This window comes from Delphinapterus leucas, chromosome 14 (genome assembly GCF_059928025.1).
Source record: "Delphinapterus leucas isolate spDelLeu-1000000601 "Yukka" chromosome 14, BTC_Dleu_Yukka2, whole genome shotgun sequence".
Classification (NCBI taxonomy): Eukaryota; Metazoa; Chordata; class Mammalia; order Artiodactyla; family Monodontidae; genus Delphinapterus; species Delphinapterus leucas.
The window spans coordinates 22,563,139-22,581,859 of record NC_143142.1 but is presented as its reverse complement, the minus strand read 5'-3'; the positions used below and the strand labels follow the sequence as shown (position 1 = coordinate 22,581,859).

The window sequence follows — 18,721 nt, the reverse complement described above, 5'->3', positions numbered from 1 at the left end:
AAAAAAAAGTCAGGTAAAAATATTGTCTGGACAGCTTCAAATGACCAGTATTTATAAAGTATTTTCTCTAGCTTGGACTACGTAGGAAATAAAACTATTTCCAATCACTGAAAATAACATAACCTACATTTAAGAAACGCAGCAGCTTCTGCACACCTGAAACTAACACATTGTAAATCAACTATACTTCAGCTAAAAAAAATAAACGCAGCAGTTTCATATTATTCATCTAACAAAAAGTTGAATTAGTTACTAATTCTATACATTTAAAACTAGCAAAATATTGTTTAAAAACTTCAAAATTCTCTAGTTTTACAACTTCATATCTTTCCAAAATATATAAAAAGCTGGTTATATTTAACTCAGACTCTTGGAAAGTTTTGTGTACTTTGATAGGCAGCCCTGTGGACCCTCAGAAGTCCTGAGAACACATTGTGCCACCTGAATCTCTATTTTAGGTTGCGTGATTTGGGATAGAATTATCCTATAGTAGTTTTGGTCTTAATAAAGGACTTTCGTTGACTAAAACAATAAAACCAGCAAAAAACCCCCAAAGCTCTGCAGTGGTAGTTCCCAACTCCTAGTGTGAATGGCATGTGGCCCTGTGACCACAGCGGGGCCTCATCTGTCCTGCAGGCTGTGCCTGGGCCCCCAGTGGCTCTGCATGCTGCCCACGCCCCGTCTTCCAGAGCAGGAGTGCCTGGAGCGATTGCCCAGTCTGGTGCCCTAGTTTTCAGGTCTAGAATTGAGGACAGGCGAGGGGTGTGGGAAGGACATGGAGAGACTGGGACCCAGTACAGGGCCTGCCTCACGGGAAGCACGAGGGGTGTCCTGGTGAAGGCACAGTCGCGGTGCTGTCGTCAGCCCGGAAAAGGGGACCCTTTCACCACCAAAGACGTGGGGCTGGAGCTGAGGTCCCGGACATCAGGGAGCCGCCACCCCCCAGCCCCAGTCACCACTTCAATGGCCAGAGCAACAAGCAAACTGAGGGAGCCCAAGACGAACTTTTTACAACTTAGAATTTTTATTAAAACAATCATTTAAATTACAACAACCCCCCAGAATAGAAAATAGCCTTCCCTGGTGTGGCCCTGACAGGAGGCCCCATAGGAAGAAGGATGGTTTGAAGTCTTTGAAAACGGTTGGATGGAGCTTCCCTGGAAGCCCAGATGGGCCAGCCTGGCCCCGGGGCGGCTGGGAGAGGCCATCTCCCTGCCAAGGCCGCCCCCTCCAGGGGCCTGCAGGCCCCAGCCCTGCCAGCAGGCGAAGCTTAGCCAGTCGCAGGTTGTTAGCCTCAGGACTTGTGGTTTTGATTTGAAAGAGAAAAGAAAGGGAGAGACAAACCTGTCTCCAAGACTACAGAACGCAATCACTCAGGAAGCGTTAAGTAGTGCCGCGGGGTGCTGTCCAGCAGGGCCCGGGGGGTGCGCGAATAACTGTGAGGACAGCACACAGGACAGAGCCGCTGGGGCTGAGGTGGAGCCTCAATCAGATCAACGAGGTGCCCTGTGTGGACCCGCCAGGGGCTGCCAGCGCAGCCTCGCTGAGTGTTACCAGCACGGTGCTTCTGCCCAAGGACCATCAGGAGCACTTCAAAGGAAACAATCCGGGCAGAGCCCTGCTCTCAATGGAGGTCGGGGGCTTCCTTACTTAATAAGACCTAAGCTCATTCACTTACAAATCACACAGTCACCTCGGCCATTGGCACACGCCCTGAAAACCAAGCTCTGCTTTCATTCCTTCTTCCACTGGGGCTCAAGATATTTCTGAGGGCCGCCATCCTCTCCGCCTGTTCATCTCTGGGAGGTACCTGCCAGCTCTCGTCCCCAAGGAGAGCTGCCTTGTCCCTGCTGGAGCCAGGCTCTGCCGGCCCTCCAGAGTCTGCTCCCTCCACAGCTCAGATCCCAGCCGGCTCCCCTGTGGCTGCATGGCTCGGCATTTCCCAGACTTCAGACATACACACAGCAGTTAAATAATAAAAAAACAAAGCCTGACAACATTTTTATGAATGACCACCATGCTCTGTGCCCACAGCCACTGTTACAGACTAAATGTGCAGGTCAGGGATGGGTGGTGAGCCCGGGGAAACAGCCTCACAACTGTCAGACCTTACATTACAAACGCGGCCGCAGAAGCCCTGCCGGGACCGTGTCTCAGGGGAAGAGGCCTCGGAGGGACAGAGAGACACAAGGGAACCTTCCAGCTACAGCCATTCATGCTTAGTGTCCAGATTCGGAGTCCCACCCTGCATGTCCTGAGGGGCTGGGGGGACACATAGGGCTGGCTTACACCGTGCAAGGTGACCCAAGAAGGTGGCGGCAAGCCCAGGACACCACTAGGTCAGCTTGACCACAGAATTTGGCAGGATCTCTGCGAGCTTCTCAGTTTCTCAAAACCACACAGGATTGCCAGAGGCCACCTCTGCCCTCGGGAAATCTCCAGGCCCTCCCACGCCTTCATTTAATACACTTCTTTTCACTGGTTAGCACTTATTCCCGGCTCTGCACAGCAGCCTCATCGGAAGGATGTGAATGGCCTGGTGGGTCACAGCAGCCCCACCAGCCATGGAGGAAGAAAGGGCAGGAAAGCGGCCCCAAACCAAGGAGTGAGTATGGGCCATGGGGTGGCTTTGTGACCTGCTGCCACCCGGCATGGCCGGGGGTCGCGTGTCAGCAGGTGCAGAGCACTGACTGTGAGGGGTCACCTGCATCCCCTCCCTCACATGGTCCAGGGGAGAACATAAGGCGAAGGGCTCTCAAGGAGATGAGGGCAACAGCCAAGGAGGCCCAGGTACAGCCATGGGGGGGGAGAGCCTTGCTGGCGTGTGGCCGGGAGGAAAGACGATTCAGATCAACGAGGCAGACCGGGGCCAGTGGAACTGGGTGTCGGGGCCTCAGAGCCCTACAGAGACCCCGGTCATGGCTGGGCTGCCAGGTGCTGACTAGAGTGACGGGGAGCCCCCCCACCCCACCTGCCACGTGCAAGAGAGGCTACGGTTGGAGAGGGCCCCGCCTGCCTCCTGGACCCTGATCTGAGGTGGCAGAAGAAAGGCAGCGAGTGTTTTGTAGGGTGCAGGTTCCTACACGGCTCTGCTGGCCTCCCAGGCCCTCTGCTGGCAGCCAGCCCTTCATCACAGCTTCTGCCGGGTCTTCCCCCAGGCACAGCTGCCTTTCCCATTCCCCACCAGCTGGCAGCCAGAGCGCTACCACAGGGGTGCCTAGGCCGAGGACACATCGCCTGGCTCACTCTCCAATGACGTGTAGCAGGCAGGTTGCTGTGGGCCTGGGCTTGGGCGGCCACACTTCTTCCCATGCCAGTTCCTCACCAGTGAAGGAGATGAATTTTCTGGAACCCTGGGGGGGGGGATGCCACCAGTCTTCCGGTCTCCAGGGGGCCTGTGTACTTCACTTCCTACAGCCACTTCCCAGACAGGGCTGGGAGGTCAGCAGTGGACAGTAAGACACACACCCCAGGGTGCTTTGGACGAAGGAAGCACGGAATCCCACATTAGATAAGGAAAGACAAATACTCAAAAAAATTTAAAGACTCAGGTCAGGAGAACTAGAACCCCAAGAGAGATACTTCTGCAGGGTCATAGTTCAAGGCAATTGCACATGAAGGGGGCTGGGCTCTCCGCTCAGCCAGGAAAAGCTCCAGAGCTCCGAGGAAGCCCCCATCCAGCCCGCCTACGGACGGCTCCCTCGGTGTCAGGCCCATCCCATCGGTGCTGCAAGCAGAAGTGGCCAGTCCTCGGGTGGCTGGGTCACCTGCTAGAGCTCTTCAAAGAAGGCCACTCGGGACTTGGCGCTCTGCAGGGTGAGCTGCAAGGAAGCAGAGAAGAAAGTGAAAGGCGGGCTGGCTTTCAGCTCTTTCACAACAGGATGTCCTCCTGCCTCCCGGACTAAACTCAAAGGTGGCTGGGAGTGAAAGGGAAGATGGTTCAAGTAGATGTTCAAGAAGCTCATGGTCAATCCCAAGTAAGTTTCCAGATTTGCCCAGGAACTCAAATTAGGAGGTGACAAATGAGGACGTGCCAGGAGGGATGGCTAGTGGGCAGAAGCATGTCAGCAGGAAAATGTCATCAATGTCGCCTTTTCACAGAGGGCAGGGGAACCCTGGGCATTTTAATAGATTCTCACATCCCCGTCTACAAAGGAGTCTCTAACGATGCCTCTTGTTGTGCTGTCCGTGCTGGTCCCAGCCTGGGTGCTCATCCGCTTCAGGGCTCGAGGGCCAGCTCAGCAATGCAAGTGTCTCAGTCCTCATGCCCTGGGCACGCTGCTGGGGCAAGGAGACATGGCCTCGGGCAGGGCAGGCCTGTGTCAGGTGAGGAAGAGCTCATCCTTTCCACTCCTGGCTCCCCAGGTGGCCCCAAAGCAGACTTGCCCGTGACCTGGCAGCTGAGAGGGGGTTTCCATCCACAAACTGGGAGGCAACTGGCTTTCCAGGTAGGGCTGGTTTAGGCAGGGAGGGCGCAGCACATGGGGCGGTGCTCTGGGCGGAAACTGTGAGGCCTTCCCAGGAATGCTGTCCTGAGCGGCACAAGCTTGAGAAGACATGGAAGGGAGAGGGAGGATCGGCGGTGGAGCTCTCGGATTGGCAGATAAAGCACTAACTAGGGTTTGCGACCTCCCGGGCTGCCAAACCCCAATCCCCCAACTCGGGAGGCCCCTTCCCAGGATCTCCCCAAACAGAAGCATCTGGCATGGGCGCACCCCCACTTCCCTGCTTCCTGCTCTACTCCTGAAGTCAGTTACTTGGGTGAGACTGTGTGCTCCATATCCAGCTCTGGGATTTTGCTAAGGAGTGTTTTCAGGGAGGGGGGACACAGAGTGCGTACTGTTCATCTTCATACCCTCAAACCACTTAGCTTAGTGCTTTGCACAGAGCAGAAGCTCAGTTTGTTGAGTGAATAAGAGGTAGGTGATAACGATAACGAAATGGTGAGATGCAGGGGAAAGTCGAGAATTCCACCTGGGGCTGAGAAGGCCCAGGCGCTAATTCTCCGTCACCACCTCGCTGCGTAGCCTCAGTGGACACCCTTGGCCTCTCTGAGCCGCTTTTCTCTGGAGTTAAACCATGGGGCCAGGCTAGATGGTCTGGCCCATTCCCTCAACCTCTGGCAGTCCCTGAATCCAAAGAGAGCTTGGCTCTCCACAGGGTGGGGGAAGAAGACTCCAAACCAACCACTTCGCCATCAAAGACACACAGCATCAGTACACTCAGAAGGAGACAGCTTGAGAGCCAGCTCTTTAAATCCTGCCAAATCTTTTGGCCTTGAAGTTCCTGACTAACAAGCTAAATGCAAGGAGACATCTGAGCTCTTTTTTTCAGTGGAACCAATTTCAGAAACCCTTTGGAAAGCCCAGCTCCAACGGGAGTGGAGAAACCTTTCATTTCTTTGCTGAAAAGGAACTCCCTCTAGAAGGACGGGTTTCTCCCTAAACACAAGCAGAGGAGATGGGCCGGGAGTTACGTGCTCTGTGATAATGGGAACAAGGATGGTAACTGGGGAAGAAAGAAAGACAGCCAGAGAGCCACCGGGACAAAAAGGCTCTTGGGGGAAAGTGAATCAAAAGGTGTGAAACCCCGTGTCTCCACTCGGGTTCCTCCCACACTCCCGGGGAGACCTCAGGCCGGCTCCTCAGGGTACAGGGGACCTGCAGGGGACGGGGCCTCTGCCGCAGCCCTTCCTTCCATACACTGAGTCACTCACAGGCACGGCCAGACTGCCCGACCCAAAGCCCATCTGGGCGGCTGGGTGGTCCTGGGCAGGTCACTGACTCCGTCTGGCCCCAGTTCCCACCGAGAAGCAGGGGTGGTGGCAGCCCCTGCCTCACAGGGTGGCGTGCGGAGGGACAGAAACTCTACAGAGCGCTTGGTGCCGTGCCTGGCGCGCGGTGAAACGCTACAGCTGGTGTTACTAACAGCAGTGTCACATCGCCCCTCCCCCAGCTCCGACTCCTCTCCTTCCAGGGGGAGCAGGGCAGAGGGCAGGTTCGGAGGGGTGAGGGCGAAGGCAGGGTTCACAGCCTCTGAGGCAGGGAGAGCAGATGCCCCCAAGAGGCCTGGCCTCTTCCCCAGGCACGGAGCCCGGGCTGTGGGGGCTTCCGAGAGCCTCCTGCCTGTTTGTACAATGATGGTTGCAAGAATTCCTGGATCCTCCTAGCGGAGCTGTGTGCTGGCTATATCCCCTCGAGGTGCCGGTGGAGGGTTTTGGCAGCTCTGGCAGCGCCAGACTCCAGTCACTTGAGCGTGTGCTTGTTGGGAGGCAAAGCCCTCTTCGGGTGGGCAACACACTGCCCTGGATCCCAGCCCGCACTGACCTCCTATCTCACAAGAGCAGCAGTCGCACCCCAGCCCAAGGAGAGGTGCGACGCGAGATCGAACACTGGCCGTGCAGAAGCAGGAGAGCACCCTGGACACGCAGCCTCGGCAAGAAGACAGTACCATGGTCTCCAGGCTGTTGGAGGGATGGGCAGAGCCACCAGACGGAGGTGGTGGACGTGGCTGCTGACACCAAGGGCACTGGAGCGTCACACCTAGGCCCGCAGGCAGGCCTGGCTGCCCCGCCCCCGCCTTTCACCCTTTCTGTACAGTTTGTGGTGGTTCCAATTCCAACAGGAAGCCCGTCATCAGAGGATAATCCCGCACGAGCTGACTGGCGCAGCCGGAACCCTTCCTCTGCCTGCCCTACCTCCGCAGCGTCCCTCATCTCAGGCATCAGGACCTGCTCATGCTGGAGCACAGGCCAGGGAGCTGGGCAGTGAAGACGGTCCGTGGGGAGAAGCCTGGGCTTCTTTCTTCCACATGGGGACTCAAGCCCAGGGGCAGGGAGGTTCCCCCTCAGGCACTGCCAGCTGTGCTCCGGCCCGGCTCCGCCCCACACCCCAGCCCTCCCCTCACCTGTGGGATCCCTCACCACCTGCTCTTTCTAGAAAGCTCACTGACTGTCACATTGACAGTGTAGCCTCAGGCAGGAGGTATCCCTTAAGGAGGAGGGGAAGGCTTAGAGGAAACGGCACAAAGCTAGCCCTTCATAAAGGGAACGGCCTCTGCAGGTCGTCTTCATAGACTCCTGGAAATCGGCTCACAAGCATCCTGGATTCCCGCTACCCTCTCCTACCCCAAGGTGTACAAGCCACGTCAGCGTTCGGTACACCTTCCTGCTCAGGGACGGGCCTGGCTCTCCGCACAGCGTGGCAAAGGGACCACAGAGATGATCCGCCACCCTGGGCCTCGCACCCTGCGGTGCCACACGGTGAGAGCCAGAGTCAGCCGCAAGGCCCACCCACCACCCTGCAGCCCCTTTGGTGATCCAGCAACACCTGTCATCACCCCAGACCCACTGCTCGGGGGGCAGCACCTCCAGGACTGGGGCGGTGCCATGGGGGACTCCCCAGGTGCACAGAACGTGGCTCTACGACCACGCTGCCATGCTGGGCGGACTCCGAATTTCAGTAGGTGGTGAAGCAGAAAGGCCTCAGGACGCAGACAGACAAGCAGGGCCTCTTGGACAGTGGCTGCCTCATTCTGGGACCTGTCAAGTCTGGTCCACCTTCTCTGAATCCTTCTGAGGACACGTGGGTAGAGTTCTGCCCGAGCATGACTGGGGAGTCCAAAACTCCCCCTGGGTCCAGACAGAGGCGGCCAGGGAGTCCTGGCGGCCGCATCCAGCCCCTCCGGGAGCTCTGCACCCCACGTTCCTCTCACCAGTTCCCTGAAGATGACAAAAGAACATGAAGTTTCCTCACCAGGCACGGGACTGACCCGCTTCTCTCTTGCAGCTGTCTCCTCACATCTGATTAAAATCCGCCGTGTGAATAATACAGGAGGAATTAAGTTCTCTCTTGACTGAACCGGCTGTTCAAGTCTGTCACTAATCCAGCTCCATTCTGAGGAGACAAACTTCCTCTTCTTTCTCGGCTGCATATCTGTATGGTGTGGTTTTTGTCTTGGGGGGGCTCTGGTCCACCTGTGGCCTGGCCCCTTCTTCCTGCCCAGCCTTGATAGACACAGCCTGGCAGAGTTCCCCCACAGCCACCTCCCCATCACACTGCCCCGTTGTTTGTGACGGCCACCAGGCTGTGCAAGGGCAGGACGGGGAGCCTCCTGGCAGGGCGATACCTCTTCACACCACCCGAGCTGTGTGCAGTATCACCGAACAGACACCTCCACCAGCTAATGAATCAGATTCGGGAGACACTTCTGTCTCCTTAAAAAGAGAGGAGGCTGGTTCCTCCAACCCTAGGGAAGGACTTGGTACCCGGCAGCCTCTCCTGAACCCGGGCATGCAAACAATATGCAGACTCACGGGATCCCACTCACTGGGCGAGGGTTTCAGGCAGCCCGTCTAGATACAAGGACCTGGCTTGCCCCTGAGAGAGGGCCCCAGGGTGTAGAGACAGCAAGCCTGGAAGCACCGAGGCCAGCACCAGGCTCGCCGATCCTTCCTGGCCTGCTCTGCAGTGAAGGCTTCCAGCTACGAAGCTCCTCCGGCCTCACTCCCAGGAGTGCCCCCTGCTGGAAAACCACAGCCCCAGGCTGGCTGCCAGCTCCCTCCTTCCAGCTCTCCTCCAAAAGTCCTTTTGAGAGGGATTGCTTCCCAAAGTGAAGACAGAATAACTAAATGTATTCCGGCACAGAGCCTGCAGCAGCAAGGCTGTTTGATTAAGAATGAATTACACTTTCATCAGCACAGAGAAATTGATTCACAAGGCCGCACTGTGATAATCTTGTTCCTAAAGCAAAAGGGGGTGGGTGGGACACAGAGCCACTTCGGCTATCAATGATGAGAGAGAAGAAGCTCTACAATTAAGCTGGGAGAAGAAAACTAATCAGAGCGCCAGGATTCCTCCAACTAGTCTCTGGGGGCCTCACCTCAATCCACTCATCCCGGCGGGAGAAGAGAAGAAGGGGTGGGGGAGAGTCTAATTCATTTTAAACAAAAAGACCCACAACGCTGAACCCATTTTAGATACTAACCTAATAACTCTAGGTGCTGAGACTCTGCTTGTCCCATAAAAATGCAGTGGAATTGAAATGCAAGCCCTAAAATCATGTTACACTTCCTCTCAACCACTACATATTGAGAACGAAGGAGCGGGGGAGGGCGCAGATACAAAAGGACAGGCAGATTCTCCACCAGGAGCAGGAAGGTGACAGCCAAATCCAGCAGCAGCAAATTCCAACATAATCTCTGGTTTGGGGTGTGATAAACATTCCCCTTCCAAATCAAAGCTGAGGGGGCAGGGCCGGTGAGGGGGGATGGCTGCTATAAACGGGTCAGATTAAGCTATTCAGCTGTCTTGCTAGTTGACAGCTTGTACCCAAATGCCGTCTGGTGATGTGCACGGGGAGAGAGCTGTCCACACACTTATCCCTAAGCAGAGGTGGGATGAAGGGCCGAGTCCACCACAATTAACAAATCCAATTTGCTATCAGCTACTGTATCTGCTCTAGAGAGAAATATGCCTGGGAAAACCCAGAGGGTGCCTTTGGTTTATTAATCCTTTAGGGACCTAAAGTGGCAGAATGATGCCTGGAAACCGGTATCTGCCCATGTCTCGAGCTGCCCGTGTGATGCTGGCAGGGCCTCATTTCATTCCTCCACCTGGAAAATGGACGAATCGGCCTGATTCACCTCGCTGGGCAGGGGGAGGCTAACTGATGGGCACAGAGCACTCTGAACGAGCACCTTCGGGAAATGGGGCAGATAGACCGATGTCATTTCAAATTGCCAATATCAGAAGGGAAATCACAGCAAGGATCATAAGAATAGAACCTCGAGCCTGCAGAATGAGTTTGCATCCCGACTCTTCCCTCCCGCTGTTGCAGTGACAAATCAGGTGCTGGAGGAATGCTGCACTGAAACGTATCTTCAGTGCTGAGGGACCAAATGAGATGTCTTACTGCATCCAATCAGGCCCACTAATGTCCTCAGACACTTCCAAATGGTGGTAAAATACCCTAGAAGGGCGAGGCAGGTTTTGCACACTCCTCAACGCCTCCCAAAGGACAACTGCTTGACCAGGTAAAGCCCACCAACCAAAGGGAGGGACTGGATCGTGGTCTTTTGGCAAAGAGGCTGGTAGAATCTTCTACCTAGGGAGCTACAAGGAACAAGCAAGAAAACTGGAAGCGCTCGACAGTTAAGAGGCGTGTGGACATTCAGTCTGCGTGAGGTGGGAGTGGCCTTCAGGGATGAGCCCAGGCTTCACGTCCAGGAGGAGGGTGCCCCGAGACCAGCCCATGCCTGCGACGCCTCCCCCGAGCTTCCCACGGAGCCAGTGCCCTCTCTCCTGTGTTCTTCATCCACACCTGGTGCCTCTGCTGACCCCTGCTCCCCACTCCACTCCTGCTCCCCTTTCTTCTCCACCCTCCCCCCACCACATCTGCCCTGTTCTCACAAAGGGAAAGTTCTGGAGCCAGGGAGCCAAGGCAGGGGACGCTCCACCAGACATCGCAGGGTTTCCGAAGCAGGCAGAGCCCTGTGGGTCCCTGAGCAGGGTCTGGGGGTGCTGAATGTGTTCACCACACGGGCAGCGCAGCCTGTGGAGCTGCCCCCGTCCAGGCAGGCGATGCTGATGGAGGTCACAAGGGAGGCCTGGCTGGTTGCTTTAACTGTGGGAGACGCCTTTCACGCTTATTCACCCTCGCCCTGTGATTTATCACTTCCCTGGTGTTTTAAGTGCTCCACTTGACTCGGCCAGCCCTGCATCTCCAAAGGGAGTCCATGCAAATTGAAGATGACATTGAACTTTTATGTCTTCCCGATCTAAGAGAGAGGCGGCTGGAGCTTCAGATAAATGTCGAGGCTCCTCCCCATTCCTGCTCCTCCACCAGCGGAAACCACAGCTAGACCTCGATGGTTCACACCATTTACGAAAAAAATAAGCTTTCTAAGCTCTATGACCCACAGGATTTCTCATTTGTCGACTGCCTTTGAAATCCTGTGCTTCTTCAGAGACCACGGGCACAAAAAACAAAGACAAGTTTCCTGGCGCTCATACCAGCCCAGAATTGGGGAGTGAAGCTGTCCCTTGAGAGGGGATGAAGGCTGCGAACGTGTTGTCACCTCCAGAATGTGCTGCCCAGCTAAGTCACACCTGGCCACCACTCACTTCATCAGTGCAGTGGCTCTGAAGGCAAGAGGTTCAAGCCCAAGACACCGTGTCCCCCTCCCCCAGCCTCACTGCCAGACCCCACGCCCTCGCTCACAAGACCCAGAGCCCAGGAATACATGTCACGGTCACTCCCCCCGAGAATGCCACAAATCTACGTTCCCAAGGGCAGCTTCTGATCACTAGCACCGCTTGGGACTCTGATGCAAATGCCAAACCAGTTGTACTGATTATCGATTGGGAGAAAATTGAAATGTGGAGTTAAGATTAGCAGGAGGAGAAAAATACACCCTTGCAAATCCAAATCAGATAGTACAGTCAGCGGAGTTCATTCTGGAGTTTTAAAAGTTTTTACCTCTAAACACACGGAAACTAAGACACTTACTGTATACGCGTGTCACAAGTTGTGCACGTAACTGTGGTGCGTCCCTCAGCCCAGGCTCACAAGCAGATTCGTTTCTTTATATAATTTTAAGCACTCGCTGAGTCCTTACAGTGAACTCACTAAATTCTCATAACAATCCTGGGGGGGGAACGAACTGTTTATTCCCTTTTTACAGGTGAGGACACTGACCCTTAACAGAAGGTAAGAATTTTAGAGATAGTAAGTGGCAGAGCAGCGGCAACCCTGGTGAAGAAAACTGGACTGCCTCTCAGCATTCCCATGTAACCCGTGGGTAAACCCTTGTAATTAGCTTAAGTGTCACCAGCCCTGGAGGGTCCTGATGAGTCAGGGTCAGACACCGGCCTCGAGGTGAGGCAGGAGAGGACAGACAGCAAGGGGGAGGAGTACCCCCGGATCACGGGAGGTAGCAGAACCAGTCTTTCCTTGAAGAAATCTATGATCAAAAGACATGAAAAACAAAACAAAAATCAATGCAGGCTGGTTTGAACCAAGATTAATGACAAGTTTCAGGACAATGGAAACTCTCCAGTTCACCACCGGTCTGCATTTCTCATCCCGGACTTTCTAGATGGAGCTGTGCCCTTGACATTCTAGGCGCCCACACTTCAAAGCCCGCCGTGGTATTTCTCATCAGCTAGGCTCACTTCAGCCCAGACCACAGCAGGCACAAGGCCAGAGCCGCCCCAGCACAGCAGGTGACTGGCTGTCAGGCTTGGTCACTGGCCACAGGGACCACCAAAGTCGAGAAAGTGGAAAGTGCATCCAACTTCACGTGTAGCAAAAGCTGCCACTATTTAATCTGGTGATACTAAGTCCAGCTGTATTAAGAGCCAACTCCATTTTATTAATCCTTGATTAATCAGAATTCTTGATTAACTGGAGCTTGGCAGAATACTTTGAAAACAAGTTCACATCAAGACACTAAAAAAAAAGAAAAAAAAAAAAAGTCTTCTGTGCATGTCCCAGGAGCGGTACACATTTGACTACAAATCAAACATCATTTGTCTATAATCACAGCTCAGTGAGAACTGACGGTCAGAACTGGGTCCCTGAAGAATTTAAGCGTTCTGAATCATTACAGAAAGAAGAGAGGTGAAATCATATAAAGGTAGAACAGGACGGTCACATGCAGAGAATATCTGACAGCACAGACTAAGACAAAAAGGGACTTCCTGCGTGCCCCTGTGCTTGCCACGGGGTCCAGGAAGCCACAGTGGAGCCGCCCCGGGGTCCTCTGGGTGCCACGGGGTGATCCCTTGAGCAGAGGTGCCACCCGGCCCGCCCACTCTGTGCTCTTCACACCTGTCTGGCGTGGAGCATGCGCCGCTTGGTGCTGGCATGTTCAGCGCCAGCGTGCGGCATGAAAGCTGAAGAAACAGGAGCCTGCTAAACAAAAGTGTCACACGCAAATTGTGGTTCACGCCACGGGTTCCTGGAACCACTGACAGATCGAATCCATCTTCTAATGAGATCCATCTGGGACTTTAATAGCAACCACAAATAGGACCTATCCTATGCCAGATCGCACTGTTTCGCACAGAGCTTCCAATGGGCTTATTTTATTCTAGGAGCAGAAAGCACGGTGAGGACACCGAAGGACACATCCCATGTGACTGTCAGGTGTGGGTGGGCTTGCTGGCGGGGGTACTACTGGGGAGCAGGCGAGGAGCAGAGGCAGGATGTTATTATTGCGCCTAATAAATTCTCTCCACTGCCTAGGCCTGTTGGGAGAATAATGAACTGTTGCAGAAGGAAAGCAGCAATTATTCAATTAATTCGCTCCACGAGCACTGACTACCCGTCTGCTGGGTGCCCGGACTTCTCTGTCCCGACCTGAGTTCACGCCGACTGCGACCGTGCCCCAGACTGCGGAGAAGCCCAGGCAGAGGTGGCCGTTAGTGTGCCGGCGAACAGAGTCCGCTTAGCCTGACTGCGTATCAGACCCCTGTGCTATTGGTTTGCTGTACTTGAAAAGAGAATAGATGCGTACAGAAAGGGAGGCTCTAGAGGAGAAAATGAGGGAACACGGGCAGCCCCTTCATCCCACGACCAGAAGCCGCCAGGTATGACTGCGGGTCTTCAGAGGCTGTCAGAGGCTGATCTCGTTTTAAAGGCACCAGTCTTAAGAACACCCAAATTGACCCCGTTTCCATGCTAGGGTTATTTATCTAAGGAGTACGCCACCAAGACAAAGGACTTTAGACAGACCTGACCGGACAAGAAGCCATGACCTTCCCCAGCCCGACAACGACACAAGATGTGAAGGACGGCTGGTCCTACAGCCCCAGGACATGCTCTTCAGAACGAGGCAGCCTTCCGGACCCTGGAGGCTGTTCTGGCCCCACAGGGCGGATGCCTGCTCTCAGACTCGAAGCATGCTGCGGCCAGTCCCCAGGCGCCACCTGCCCTCGGGAGGGCTCGGCACGGCCCGGGGACAGAGACAGGCAAGCTCATGCAGGGGTTAGTATCACAGAGGTCAGTCCCATCACCACATACAGAGTACCTGGGAATAACCTACTTTGAGGGCTCAAATGCAGATAGGTCTTCTGCCTTGGGCTTGAGGCTAAACCAGCAAAATAAAATGAAGAAAAACAAAAACATACCCTGTGATATCAACAATGCCACACGTGCCATTTGCAAAATGCTCAGACAGGCCTGAATTGTGACAAGTCACTTCATTTGTGTGTTTTTATGGCTTGGAAACGGGTCTCCCCAGCTTTCAGCACCCCAGGGCCCTGTGGTCGAGGGCCCGGCTCACAGAAGCAGTGGCAAAGATGAGCCTGTGCCCGGCGCCCGGGGGAGGGAGTGGGGCAGGGAGGGGTCCGAGGCAGCTCCTGTGAGGCCCAACTGGCTCACTGGCCCAGTCATCCTTCTTTCTCTCTGCTCACTGGCTGAGGCCTCGCTCCAGCTCCCCTTTGCTAACTGTTTCAGAATTTGGTTTGGAAGGGAAACCCGGTAAGTTACAGAAGTTGGAGGAAAGAAGAACGTGGACTGTGGAAAGGTCTCTCCCTCCAGGTCACGCTATTAAAAGGAATTCTCTACTCGGTGCCAATACTAACCGGAGTCAAGAGGGAGGATTCAGGGATCCCGACTGTACCCCTCAACGATGGCAGGTAGATACAGATCTCTTGAAAACAGACAGTTCTCAAACTGGGAGATCAATTTAAAGACTACGCTAAAGCGTACAAAGTGAAACACATCTAACTATCACCACCGAAACTCAATGAAGAGCCTTGTCTTACTGACCCCCATTTTACGGGTGTTAGCCTGGTCCTGGGGGAAGAGACAGGAGCTGACATCACGTGGCAGGAGAGGACCTTTCCGCTTTGCCCAGCGTAAGAGATGTACACTCTTGGGCTGATAGTATGGAATTTAACTTCCTCCAAAATGCTGAAAGCTCAAAATATCCGTGGAGAAAGACATGAAACTGTTAGCAACATAAATGAAGTCTCATCTCTTAAAACATTAAGGTTCTTCTAGATACTCCCTTTGAAGTCTGAAAAATGTTAAAAATTCAGAATTTGGTTTCCAAATCAAGAACAGAATTTTACAGTCCTTGCCACTTAAAAACACAAAAAGACGAGAGGGAGAGTCCATTCTCAACAGCCTCCCTTTCATTTTGCTTTCTCATTAAGTAAGGCAGCTCCCTGGGCAGAACTCCCCTCGGCTTAAAAGACAGAATTGCTTTACTGCTAAATGATGGATCAAAACCTGTCCTGTAACCATGATTCATTTCATCAGAGCTTTTAACACAAGCTCCCCTTCCATCGAGTCAATGGATTCACAGACATTGGCAGATTAAATTCCCTTTCTGGCGTGAGTCAAAAAAATTCCTCAACTAAGTACATATAAAAAGTGACAACAGTCTAATGACTCGGCCTCTGAGGAAACCAGATGCCAACCTCACGTTTCATTAACGACTGCCCTAATCAGCAAAAGACAAGAGACTCGGTACCTTTTTGATGGTATTGTGTTTGCTGCTGGTGCCGCCCGGATCAGAGTTCTCGTTGTGCAGAATATCTAAGGCCGTCTCCCTCTCTTTGAGTTTCAAGGCCTCGATCTCTGTCTTGAGTTCGTTGAGCTGCTCCTGCAGGTGCTTGCTCTTCTCCATATACTCCACTCTGCCAGAGAGAGGACAGAGTATCAGGGGGTCTGGCAAACAGTGAGGCGCACCGTGGCCGAGAGGCACCAGACCCACACGCTGCGTGGCCTGGGACCCAGGGTCTGAGCCTGGGGTTCACATCTCTGCTTGGCCACTCGCGGGCCATGGGAGCTTGGGCCAGTCACTAAACTGCTCTGCATCTGTTTCCTCATCCATAATATAGGGATAATGATCACAGGGCTGTGGTCGGGATTAAACAGAAGGAAGTGTAGGAAAGCCTCAGTAAACTCTCATACCAGTTGTAATGGATAACAGTTTTTAGTTCTACACAGAAAACAACACAAGAAACAAGCCTCCTGGCATCCAAAACAATCTTGTCTCAACCCTTCTCGGAGAAGTAATTCCATTCTAGTGACCTCTTCTGATAGGCCATGGCCACATCCCTACTTGTTTTGGGACATAATCTCCTAAAGATGACAGAAGCCCACTCAGCAAACACCAGGAATAGAAAGATGCCCACCACCACCTGCAAGCACACATGGTTATCTATGAAGGAAACCATCCTCAGGGTGTCCAGCTACACGGGCACAGCCAGGCAAACTGGGCATCACAGACACAAGGGACCTTCTGCAGTGATTCCCACGCACGGGTGGTGCCTGGTGCGCACAGGTAATGAGTAAGAAAACATAAACTGTGAAAAGGCAGTAAGCAGCCTCACCCTGATCACACAACCACGTACTGCCGAGCACACCTAGAAAACAGTGAAGGGTAGAGGGGAACTCCACCACGGGTGGAGGGGACTGGGGGTGCCACAGACACAGACGCTGGGTCCCTCTATCCTCAGGACACGAGCCCAGAGAGACTTACTGCCCGGCCTGTGGCTGCCCGGGCTGGACATGGAGAGGGTTACCTGAGGACACCAAACAGGTGAAAGCACATGGGCCGCAAAGTCAGACGGATGAAGCGCTGAACCCCGGATCTGTCCCTCATCAGCTGTGGGGTGCTGGGTGAGCTCCTTAAATGCTCTAAATCTGGGTTCTCATTTATAAATGGGAACACTAAACCTACCTTTGAAGTCAGTTGGTGGGAACGGAATGAGATAAAAGATAAAGGACCCTGTCACCCAGGCACCTCGTGCCTGGTAGCTACTGTGACATTTCCCTGCCCAGCCATGGCACAGATGGCCGATTTACCGACGGCCCTGATTAGGGGACCTCGGTTAGGTGCCCTCTGCAGTGGGGCTCCCTTCCATCTCAGAGCCACGTCCCCTGACCATAAAGTGAAGGAGGAAGACAGCTCAGGGCACGCCGGGCTCAAATTGCGGATCCCGCAGCAGGGCTGCTCAATATGACTGTGGCCCCAGCCATTTGCCCTCCTCAGCCTTGAGCCGGAGTTTCTTCTCTCTCATCCTTGTTCTAGACATGGGACCCTCCACAGAGCTCAGCCGCCAGAGAACACAACTAGGAAACGTGTCGCATCACCAGGTTAGAACACGACCACCATGGACCACCACGTGAACAGCGGTCTGACTGGCTTGGAGACCTCTGACAGCCAGTCCTAGACTTCAGGTGAGCTCTGGAGTAACTATAAACTCCGGATCACCAATCAAGTGTCATTTTTATCCTGGAAGATGAATGCTGGTCTGTCGCCCTTCATTTCCAATTAGGAAATTCCTCTCCCGGTGGGTGAGGACAGAACAAACCTTTGTAGGAGTTAGTGCCAGGCTGCCCACGCGGGGCACAGGGGAGGGGAGGGGGCTCCGTACTTTTCTTTCTCTATCTCCATGGAAAGCCGCTTCATGTCAGTATCCTTGAAGTCGAAAGACAGGCTGTCACCAATGAGGTTGAAGCTTGGTATGTCAGGAGGCAGCGGGGCTGGGAGTGGGTTCATAGGCTACGAAGGAGAAATCTGATTAGGAGGTTCAGTTCCACACGAACAGAGGGCACTGCTGCGTCAACCACCCACCCCTCCAGAGGCCACAAAGGCTCTGGACCCAGCGTGCCCACCCCTGAAGCAGAAAGGGAGGCAGTTAGATTTGTTTTGAGGACTTTCTCCTCCCAGATCAGAGGGTTTTCTAAAATATGGCCCCAATCTACGTCTCCCACCATCTGCCCTATAAGATCGTCAATGGTATCATTTATTACCCCTTGGACCACTTTGCTTCCCACCTCTGTTACTTTGCTTAAACCAAGTCACCTCCCCACGTCCCGTCTCTCTTTCAAGGCCCTAGAACATTCTGCACCATTCACTCCACCATGCGTTTGCTTAACAGTCGCCCTGAAGGCCCCACCAGGGGAACCGGAGGGCTGGGAGGGAAGGGACCGCTACGAGGTGAGAAGCAGCGCGGCTGGCAGCCCCAGGCTCACCGGGTATGTGGGTTTGGTGGTGATTTCCAGGAGCTTCTGCTTGGCTCTTCGCTCTGCCTCGCGGGCTTCCTGCAGGTCCTGCTTCAGCTGATCTGCCTCCTTGGCCCTGCAAGGAGAGAAGGGGCCCTCAGCTCCACAGAAGATGACAGGAGGAGGAAAGAGACCCCTCTTCCCCCTTGGCCCCTGGAGAGGAGGGAGCTGGATTAACCCTGAGGGTGGCACCAGACCAGGCAAACAAGCACGGGGGTTGGGGGATGGAGGAGGATTTACATGAAATCAGAACTTCCGAAGCAGGAACAACATTCCCAGGTATTGTTCATTTCAACTGATTTCCAGTTTAAATCAAAACTGGGAGAGCAGTGAAGCAGGTGGCCAGAAGAGTCAAGGATGAACCTTTGCAACTGGGGGATGGGGAGGGAAATCAGGGGAGGAGCTAGAAGCTTCCTCTGCTTCTTTCTGGGTGAGAGTAGGCTGGGCAAAGGTGTCATACTGGATCACAAAGGGCAGGATGTGAAAGAACTGATTCTTCACGACCCCCAAGTGAAACAACCTCCTCGGGCAGGAAGATAAGTACGTCGCTTAGGGCCTCGTGCCTCGTCAGGACACTGGACCCAGGGGACCCAGCCCAACACACATCATTCACGGGGAAGTGACCGCACATGTAAAGAAAGGAGCCTGGGGCAGGGCGGGAAACGTGGAACCGTATTCCCAGAATGACACGCAA

General features: G+C 54.0%; 1 protein-coding gene across 5 annotated transcripts in view; it reads right to left on the bottom strand.

Moving 5' to 3' along the window:
• Positions 1-1,002: 1,002 nt before the first annotated feature.
• The window catches only part of NF2 (NF2, moesin-ezrin-radixin like (MERLIN) tumor suppressor), a 78,247-nt gene continuing 60,528 nt past the window's right edge, over positions 1,003-18,721 (bottom strand). Inside the window, exons 13-17 of one of the 5 annotated variants that reach the window (XM_022550748.3) lie at positions 17,998-18,103; positions 17,397-17,524; positions 15,485-15,650; positions 14,048-14,092; positions 1,003-3,821 (exon numbers count right to left, since the gene is read on the bottom strand). In XM_022550748.3, the coding sequence (XP_022406456.1) occupies positions 14,057-14,092; positions 15,485-15,650; positions 17,397-17,524; positions 17,998-18,103 (436 nt within the window). In that variant the 3' untranslated portion in view covers positions 1,003-3,821; positions 14,048-14,056. The other 4 variants (XM_089894667.1, XM_022550747.3, XM_022550749.3 and 1 more) reach the window with 4 other exon arrangements.